General features: G+C 43.6%; 1 protein-coding gene across 1 annotated transcript in view; it reads right to left on the bottom strand.

Moving 5' to 3' along the window:
- Nucleotides 1-10,044, bottom strand: part of Aktip (AKT interacting protein) — an 11,989-nt gene extending 1,945 nt beyond the window's left edge. The window contains exons 1-10 of the mRNA XM_004637057.2: nt 9,596-10,044; nt 7,441-7,554; nt 5,154-5,359; nt 2,329-2,393; nt 2,138-2,238; nt 1,582-1,670; nt 1,406-1,504; nt 1,214-1,321; nt 271-331; nt 3-95 (exon numbers count right to left, since the gene is read on the bottom strand). Of these exons, the coding sequence (XP_004637114.1) occupies nt 3-95; nt 271-331; nt 1,214-1,321; nt 1,406-1,504; nt 1,582-1,670; nt 2,138-2,238; nt 2,329-2,393; nt 5,154-5,359; nt 7,441-7,482 (864 nt within the window). The 5' untranslated portion in view covers nt 7,483-7,554; nt 9,596-10,044. The remainder of the gene's footprint in view (nt 1-2; nt 96-270; nt 332-1,213; nt 1,322-1,405; nt 1,505-1,581; nt 1,671-2,137; nt 2,239-2,328; nt 2,394-5,153; nt 5,360-7,440; nt 7,555-9,595) is intronic.
- Nucleotides 10,045-10,114: the final 70 nt, after the last annotated feature.

Genomic DNA, 10,114 nt, shown 5'->3' with positions numbered 1-10,114 from the left:
GCTTTTTCTTCTTTACTGAAAGGTTGTACTGAGCCAGGCTTTACCCATGACAGGCCAGCAACATGAACACTTTTATTGTGCTGTTCTTCAGGCTTCTAGGCACAACCAAAAACAGACATTTAAAAAAAAAAAAGACAGATGAAGAGAGATCAGTACTGTACAGACAACCTGTTTCCCAAAAACTTATTTGTATATAACAAGTGGGCTCCATGAAGACATTTTAGAAAAGAGAGAGTGAGTTAAACATTTCAAAGATGGCTGCCTACTTACTTTCTGAGTCAGCATCTTCTCTCTGGCTTCATCGTGTACAGAAGGATTCCATGGAGAAAAACTTAAGAGACAGAAAAATATTTAAAAGTTTGTGCCTTTCTAAATGTGCATCACCTCCATTACATAATAATTACGCCAATTCTAGTAAAACTTAACAAGAATTTTAAGAGTGATCTTTAATCAGTTGGCAATATGTATGTTTTAAATGTTATCTAAATTATTGTCTCACATTTTAACTATCCCACTAGGGAGATAGCTCAGTGGCAAAAGTGTGCCTTGTAAGCTCAAGGTCCTGAGTTCAATCTCTGGTACTAAAAGTAAAAAAAATAATAATAACAACATTTTAACTATCCCTTATAAATTTAAGCCTGAAATACTATTATTTAAAGATGAAAAAAATAAGGCAGAGTAAATCTAAATAATTGCTCTGAGCTACCAACGCTAAGAAGTACAAAAGCCAACTAATCCACCTGCGGATCCCACACCCTTAAATTATAACGTGCCGCCCTCGGCAGTATTAATGTCACAGAGCTAAGTCCCCAATCCTTTGGTCCTCCAGTCCCTCCAGGTGTTCTCCCCCATCAGGTTTCAAGCACTGTGAGACCCGCTGGCCTCACACTGCTCAGCTTCTCTCTCTCACCACACCTGGATGTCAGCAGGATACAGTGGCTTCGGGGCTAGCAGCTAAGGCTGCCAAATGGAGAGTCCTCCTGTCTGGGTTATGAGCATGGTGCCAGGGCCCTCAGGAAGCCAAGTCACTGAGCATCCTGCCGTTAGCACAGTGCGCAGACCAAGGCAAGCTCTTCCCCACGGGCAAGCAGAAACTGAGCTGATCCAGAATACGAAGACTATATGCTAACAGTTTACACATTCCTTTAAAATCCTCATTCTAAGGCCACCTGGAAAATTCATACTGCAAAGGACAGTTCATCTACACACTTACCTAATTGCATACGGGTCTTCTATTTTAGGTTGTTCAAACAAACGAGACGTGCACACCTTAACACTGTCGACTACTTTGCTTTTAAAAAGGTGAACATCTTTTTCATACCTGTGTTCAAAGTTTAAATCAAAGTTACCAACTTAATTTACTATGGGGCACTTCAAAATTTATCTTAAAGTAAAAGTTACGTACAGTACTGCAGCCTCTGGATTTAAGGGGTTTGCTGTATCAATCTTGTAGAAAACTCTCCTTGCATACATTAATACTTGCCAAATATGATTATGGTTCCGCCTGAAGGGAAACATGGCATGTTACCAGGGCTTGTTCCTGCCATCTTATGTCACTGGAAAAAGTCCTGATTTACTCACCTCCATTTTGCAAATGCTCTCTTCACATCCAGTTCACCTGAAGTGGGATCAACTAGCGGGTGAAAGACGGGAATATCAAACACCAAGCGCTATATTTAAAGAAAGACATGTACTTTAAAAGGAGTAACGGAGTTTATTAAGATCCTAGAGACAGTTACAAAAGGAACTTCAGGACAACACTGCAGACATGTTGTATGGTCACAGAACTACCACAAATGGCTACTTAGCTAGTTTATAACTTTCCTGTACATCTAAGTGTTTCATTGAGGGGAAAAGGTCACTCTGTTCCACTACAACACACCATCACCATTCACACAGGAAATGCCACACTGGAGCTTCCAGCCTCACCTGCAGAGAAGAGTGAAGCTACAGGTAGAGGGTGGTGTGGCAAAAAACAAAACCCCAGAATCCCTTGAAAGACTGGGGAGGACAAGTGTTTTGGGAAACCTAAACTATTATACTTACTAGATCAGGGAAAGAAAAAAATCTGTAAGCCCCTTAACTTCTCCTCAGTGAAGGAAGCCCCCCAAGTGAAAGCAGACAGTCTCCCACTTACTGGACAATCACCATCTGGATAGTTATCAGGGATGTAAACTGTGAACTTAAACACGCCATCTTGATAAAGCCCATGCCGTATGAATATTACTCCAAACCACACTGCCGGAAAATAATAAATATGGTTAAGGCCTCAAATTTGTGCAAGAGGAACTGAGTATGCCATTAATTATGACAGAAACTTTATCTTACTTAATGCGGAGCGGTAAGATGGCTGCACATAGACTCCCGGTAACTTCTGCTTCACTACCAAGGTACTAAAATAAAAACAGAGTAATCATTAACTCGTATAGATGTCAGTGACACACACAGACCAAACCATCACACATTCATTTTCTGAGACTAGGACTCATCCCTCCCTGGGCAGCTGATACCCAAACCAATAAGCCGAGTCATCAGTCTCACCTGACCCAACTCTGAGCATCGCCCTCACCACTTCTATTTACTGACTTCATAACCACGCTCAGAGAAACGCACAAGCTGCGCAAGGCTTCGTATTAAGAAAGACAAGAATACACAAAGAATCAAGTAGTAAAATGTGCAGAAATCAGATGCAAAACATCGTCTTGGACAGTAAGACCAGAGATAGTTCTGAACAGTGTAACCTAGTATGGGACATAAATTTGAAGGAAATGAGTATTTGTAAAATAATCGCTTTTGTGACTGTAGATCATTGATCTCACATACTGTTAAAAACTATTTTTACTGTGAAACATACAATAATATTAGCAGAGGACAGTGGCATCTTCATCTCACCACTGGGGAGGGTGGAGCAAGAGGATAGGAGGGTCCTAAATGCACAGCCAGGCTGGATTACATAGTGAGTCCCAGGTTAGCTTGGTCGACAAGAACCTCTCTTGCTCAAAAAAACAAAAACAAAACAAAAAGGCAGTGGCAAGAGGATCTCAAGTTCAAGTTCTGCCTGGACAACTTTTTTCGCTCAAAATAAAAAAAGAGGCTGAGAACATAGCTCAGTGGCAGACTATTCATGAGTTTGATTCCCAGTACCAAGAATAATAAAAATACAAATGTCCTGAGCTTCAGGGTATGATACAGTAAAGTTAACAAAGTATACTATAGTAAATTTGAAATAAAGTTTAAAAATTTCTAAAATGCAACTTTAGAAGACTTCATGGACTGGCCATCACTCAGTTGTCCTGAGTCTGAATCAGCAGATCATATGGCAGAGGGCAGTGCTTAGTGGTGAAGGCAGGTGTCGTTGTGAGCTCTGCACTATGTACTCTGTCCCCAGATAACACCCTAAACTCAGACACTTGAACCCTGTGGCCCTGGCTAGGGAGTAGGAAAGAATGAGTGCTGAAACTAAGGAAAGACAAGCAGACTGACACAAAGGCTTCACTGGTTTTTCCTGGACCCTGGCGACCCATCAACAGCCATTCTGCTCTTTGCAACTATATTTACAAGCTATGATCCAACTTTGAAAAGAACAAAGGCCAGCCAAAATAGCTCAGCGGATTAAAGCACCTGCACTCAGGCAGAGGGGCCAGGGGTTTGGATCCCCAGGCCTTCCATGCTGGGCCTGCCTTCAGGGTGCCCTGAGATTGCAGGGCAGTTGAGACTGGGTGTGGTGGTGCGCTCCTATTATCCCAGCACTTGGGAGGCTGTAAACAGAAGGATCACTACAAGTCTGACCTAGTAGTGAGACCCTGAACACCCTGTAGACCCTTCCCTAAAATACAGAAGAAAAAACACGTTTAGCTGAGGCCTTAAAGACATTTACCTGCCAATCTTGAATTGTACTGGGAAGTAATTTATTGGATCCTGGTTCATTGTTTTTATTACTGAATTGCCATCACATTTATTTTTAGCCATTTTCTAAATTATTTATTTCATTTTTAAGTCACTAAAATTCAGCATGTCAATAGCAGCATGATTCATGATGTATCTACCACAATGAGGTTTGCCAGAAGACAATTTTGTGTTTGAATACACAGCAGATTTAATCACCACAATAGGAGCCTCTCCAACACACAGTCCAGCCTCAGTCACAAAGCTTCTATTATAAAGCTAAAAGGACCAGTGCTACCAAATCATACCCAGCCCATTACCCGGGGGCCTCAGACCTTCTGACCATTACTTTAGTATGCTGAGGAAAGAACCAAGGATGCTTTTAAAATAACTATATATTCAGAGGAATTTTAAAATGATGGAAGTTAGGAATTGGCTAAAGTTTCTATCTTTTTAACAAATTATCAAAATAAATACACCTGAATCCATCTAGTCCCTTTATGTGCCAAACACTCTGTGTCATCCCTGCCAGCACTCTGCACCACATAAAACTGCAGGACAAGGGTAGACTTAAGTGACTAATGAAATTCTTCCTATCTGCACTTGGAGCCCAAATCTTCCAACTTGTAATTGCCAAGCCTGCTGGGGTGTCATACAAAGTAAGTCAAATCCCTTCTAATACCAGACCTCTCAGAAGACAGCTGTACCAAGTACATCTTGAGTTTAGTTTACTCTTTTCTAAGACATCTGCTGATCACTAACATCTTCTGGATCCCTACCTGGAACAGTCTGTCAGGATGCCTCCTTCAGGGTGACCACCAAATTGGAATACAGTTTCAGATGGCTCTGATGCAAGAAAGAAAGACTGCCACTGCCCACCCTCCACAGAGACCTCTTAAGGCCAGGTGTGATAGTGCCCATCTGTAATCCCAGCTGCCCAGGAGGTAGAGGCAGGAAGAACGGCAAACTTGAGGCCAGCTGAGGGCAACTCAGACCCTGTCTCAAAATAACAAATCAAAAAAGCTGAGATGTATCTTAGTATATCCTCTGGGTTCAATTTCTGGTACTACACACACAAAAACAGTTCCCAAGTTCCTGATCACTCTGAGTTCTTTATAAATCTTAGTTTCTTCCTCTTCTTGCTCTTTAAGAGAGTAAAGGGGTATAGAGTCGAGCCTTAAGATTAATTTGATAGTGTATTAGAATAAATTTTATTTTCCTTCTCAGCCATCATTATAACGGAATCAAGTAGTCTGGTAGGAACTTACAATTCTGCGAGCAGAGAGTATTCCAGGTAGAAGGGGCCGTAAGAAGCATGTGTGCCATTTGTTGATTGTGCTGCCGGGGCAGGAGTCGTAGGCTTAGTTATGGGTAGTGCATTTTTGGGAATAGAAGGCAGCTGTTTTTTTGGTGCCGTTCTTGGAGGACTGCTTTTCACATCCCCTGCTAATGTCTTCTCTTCGCCATCAGAACGCTATTCAAGATGAAGTTGGGAGAATATATTAGGATTATTCTTAAATGACATGATTACAGTATAAGCACCATGACCTAAAAGCTAGAACCATGCTTTCATATGGATGTTCTGACACCATGATTAAGATGACCTCAAAGTCTTTCCGGTAGAGAGCTCATAGAAAGGGGACAAGATTGAAGCAAGACTAAAGCATTAGAAAACTGTCACTAGCAGCATCCTATAAGGACAATATAGTCCATATTTACAGGATATAAAGGAATGATTTCTCCAGGTGGCCTCCAGAAGAGGCAAGGCATTACTAAGCCATTGGATAACTAAGGAAGACAAAGAAATTCCTTTTGTAGTCTGGAAGGGCAAGCACTGAGAAGATGTGGAAGGGCAGGCATGGAATCCAGTTCAAAGTCAATTTCAGTGATGACTGAAATGAGTCACTCCCTGATGTCAGCGCCTGGGTAAAAACAAGGAATGAAGCTAGTCTCATTTTTCGGGGTCTAATTTTTATCTTGTCCCTAAGGAATATCTCCACATTTGGAGTAACATCAGCATAAACTGTCATCCGTAGTCAAAGAAAATGTCAAAATGGGACTAGAGAGATAGGTCAGTGGTCTAGGTGCCTGCCTGGCAAGCACAGGGACCCAGATTCAATCCCCAGTACCATATGCCGTGGGTACGCTGCTAGCCACCAAAACCAGGTGTAGTGGCGCACACCTGTAAACCCATTGCTGGGTAGGCTGAGCAAGGAGATCACTACAAGATCAAGCTGCACAGTGAGACCCTGTATCAACAAAAATTAAAAAAGAAAAAGAAAAAAACAAAGTCAAAGTGAGCCAGCAACTGGGAGTTCCTTGGCTTGAAAATGTATAGAAAAAACAGGCCAGCCTGATAGCTCAGTGGACTAAATCTATGTAGTGAGAACCTGTAGACACTACCCTAAATATAGAGGAAGAAAAAAAAACAGAGAAAATGTATAGAAAAAAAGCAATTACTTTTTTCTAGCAGGTAGAGTTATGGGTTTCTTTTATTATTGCTTTCATAGTTAAAGTTTTCCTAAGATGAAAATGGACTTTTAGGGGCTGGTGAGATGGCTCAGTGGTCTAAAGCACCTACTTAGAACAAGCTTAGCAAAGCACAGGGACCGCGGTTCAATCCCCAGCACCACATGCCAGCCAGCCCTGCCCCCTAGTGGGTTGAGCTGGCCACACACACACACACACACACACACACACACACAAATTATAAAAAAAAAAAAAAGAAAGAAAAAGGACTTTTAAACAAAATTTAGAAAAATTAAATTAGTACCCCTCAAGTCTGAGTTGACTATAGCTTTCTCTAATCACTAAATCTTGAAGTTTAACAAAAACTACTGTAATGATGTATTTCTAACTGCATTATGTGTAAATATAAATAAAAATCTTAGAATTGTGATAATCAGAATGCTTTCTATTTGCCATGTAATCTCAGCCTCAGAAAGTGACCTTAATGTAAAAAATAATTATTTCTCAAAAGAAATCCTAAACTAGACAAGCCAGTTTTATTCACATCATAGGTGAATTTGTTCATGGATTTTTTTTTTTTTAATGTATTTAGTACAGTCTCACTACACAAATCGGACTCGTAGTGATCCTCCTGTTTTCAGCCTCCCAAGCATTGGGATTACAGGCATGTGCTACCACGCCAAGTCTCAATCCCCATCTCAGCAAGTGCTGGGGGCAGGGCTGGCACAGCACACTGGGGATCAAACCCCAGTCCCTGTATCTGCCTAAGCTGGTGCCTTAATCCGCTGAGCTATCTGGCTGGCCCCTACAGGTGAACTTGGTACAGGCTTTTTCTTTATTTTGATTCTAGGGATTGAACCTAGGGATCCCACCTAACTACATCCCCAGCCCTTTCTATTTTTCGAAACAGTCTCTCAGTAGCCCAAGTTGGGTTCTGTAATCCTCCTGCCTCAGCCTCCTAGAGAGCTGGAGTTACAGGTGTGTGCTATCATGCCTTGCTGGTATCTACTGTTTTAGCCATCAGTCTGACCCTCCTTTCTGCTCAAGAAGCAAACAAGTTTCCTCGCATTTACTGGTTATACCTACTTTGCGTACAGAGCTTGTAGACATGCTCCAGAAAGGGTTCATAACGTGTCCTCCGAACAAAGAAATTCAGTGGTCTGTGTCATCTAACTCTTCTGTCCTTTGCATTCACTGTATCTTAAAAACAAGATAGGAAACACAAACATATCAACACCAGTTAAGACTTCTGAAATGGTTAGAAATTAAATCTAATACTCTAAAGATACAGCACAGTATTTTATCATAGCTGTAAAAGCCTAGGTCTTCAGGCAGCTTCGGAAATAATTTCCTTCTATACTCACTTCCTCTTTGGGCTCCTAGTTTCTTTGGCACCTTTCAATGTCTGCAGGAATCTGTGCACCAGACTCTGGACAGACTTCAGAATATCTGGTGACACAGTTCAGCTTTAGTACCCAAGATGCTAAAGATATATAATACAACAGTTGCCACTAGCTTAATATCTAGGTGTTTTAACAATGGGAAGGCCAGATTCAGAATGTACTGCCCTCACGTACACAAATGCTCTGTCACTGCTCCTATGGTCATGAAAAGGAACAAATGATAAAGTTTTAGGCCGGCTGATTTAAGAATGTCTTAAATGAGTTGTCTCAAGTACAAATTGACTCATTCTAGCAAAAACTTATCAGCCAGAGGAATAAGAAAAAAACAAGGAAAGCATATCTATATCAGCATATCAGAAAGAAGATGGGGAATAAACTGCTAAAAATATGGAAATTCTGCAGGACTCAGCATTTAAAAGATTACCAAATGATACAAACACAAGGAGAAGTGCAAGAGAGACATTTCACAAAGACAGATGTGCTCAAGGCTTCAAGTAGTGGATAAGAAAACACGTCTCAAAGGTCACAAAGTCAGTGGGTCAGTCACTAAAAATATGAAGACGCAAAGGAGAAAACAGCCAAACCCAACTGTAAGAAAAGCAACTCTGCTCTAGCCACTGCACTCCAGCTCAGCGGTCTTAAGCAGAGTGCCGCCTCTGAATTTCTATCTGTACCAGTCGAGTGCTGAAAAGGAAAAGGGCCAAAACTAAGCAAGATTTTTCTAATTTCTTAAGGAGCAAACCATGTACTAAATGTCCCTCATCAGCAGTCATTTGTTTTCTTTCCAGTTTGCCTGTGACATCACCAGTGAATACCAGGGCTATCACACCCAGCCAGTGCCTATTACTGCTGTTTGACTTTAGACATCGTGCCACCCATTAATTAAAATAGATCCAGAGAGTAGATCTGGATCTAAAATAGATCCCAGTTCTTCCACAAACACGTTGACTTATGTCCAATAACTAGCAAATCTGCCTTTAAAACTGACAAAGATCATGAAAATAGCTGAGATATCAAAAATGTGGGGGAGCACGTTCCTGTTTGGCCCAATATGACAGGGCCAAAATCAACACCGATTTATTCACCGTCCTTTAAGACATACCTGATTTAACAAGACCCCCTCCACCCCTTGGAATACAGTAGTGCTCCTAGACTTGTAAATGTCCTGAGGTGGAGCAATTGCCTAAAAGTCCCTTTCAAGTCTACTACATTATGATGGTATGCTTTTGCTTTTTAAGAATTCAATAAAACTTTTCCCAGTTTTCCTATCTTCAAGAAGAGGTAGTGTTTCCTGCTGCCTGGCCTTGCGATGGATTGAACCCAGTGGTCCCGCAGCACCGCAATCACGACAAACCGTAGCACACTTCAGGCATCAAAGACACCATTTATTAGATGCCTGGGCTGCGACAGGCACAGTATGACACAGTCCGATAGGAATGACACAGATGAAAATCGCAGGCGACATCCTTGTAATTAGGAAACGCTTTTAGAATTTCTTTCTGTTGGTTCGGCTTTGAGAACAAAACATGATCAGATGGCTGAGAAGTCGGTCTGTTGGGCCTGTGCGAATAATCTGTACCTTGCAGAGCCCACACAGAAGCCGGTGCTGCTGTTCTACGAGTGCCTTAGTGCCTTCGTGGGTGCTAACTTAATACATCACCCCGACACGGGCTTAAGAAATTCTATATCGAGAGGCGACAAGGCAGACCCCAGAGAAAAAGACCACAGCTCCGGCCCCGGTCAGGCTCGCCCGGACGGCCGTGACTGGCAGCAGGCTGGGACCGGCACCCTCGCCCGGGGCAGAACCCGGCTCGAGCACGCAGAGAATCTGGACAAACCTGTCTCGAGGTGATGCGAGGCGGAGGCCGACCCTGCCGCGCAGGTGGCTCGAGGCAGACCAGAGCCCGCAGCCTCTCCGGAGGGGGCAGACCCTCGAGCTCCGCGACGTCGCCCCTCAGCTCGGGTTTGTGCCGAGGCCAGTGCCGGTAGCCGGGAGGGCGGGCCCCGCAGGGCAGAACTGGCTGTGCCCGCCTCCTCCCTCCGGCCTGCCAGGTCCAGCTCGAGCAGCAGCCCCGGACCAAAGCCTGCGGGCCGAGACCGCCGCGCAGCAGGTGCCTGCAAACGCGCACAGGTGCCCGGCCCCGCCCCCGTGGCCCAGCCCGGCCGCCGTCGCTGTGGAGTTGAGAGCGCTGGGGAGGGCACACAGACGCCGTGCCCGAGGACGCTGGCAGCCCGAGCTACTGGACTCCTCAGTCCTCGCGTCCCTACAAGCCGATGGGGCAGGGCGCCTTACCCCGGTGTCTTCAGGGCAGAGCTCCCGGCTTCCTAACGCCGTCGCGGTCCCACAGCATCTCTAG

This window comes from Octodon degus, unplaced genomic scaffold (genome assembly GCF_000260255.1).
Source record: "Octodon degus isolate 3935 unplaced genomic scaffold, OctDeg1.0 scaffold00085, whole genome shotgun sequence".
Classification (NCBI taxonomy): Eukaryota; Metazoa; Chordata; class Mammalia; order Rodentia; family Octodontidae; genus Octodon; species Octodon degus.
This window is presented reverse-complemented; position numbering and strand designations above follow the sequence as displayed.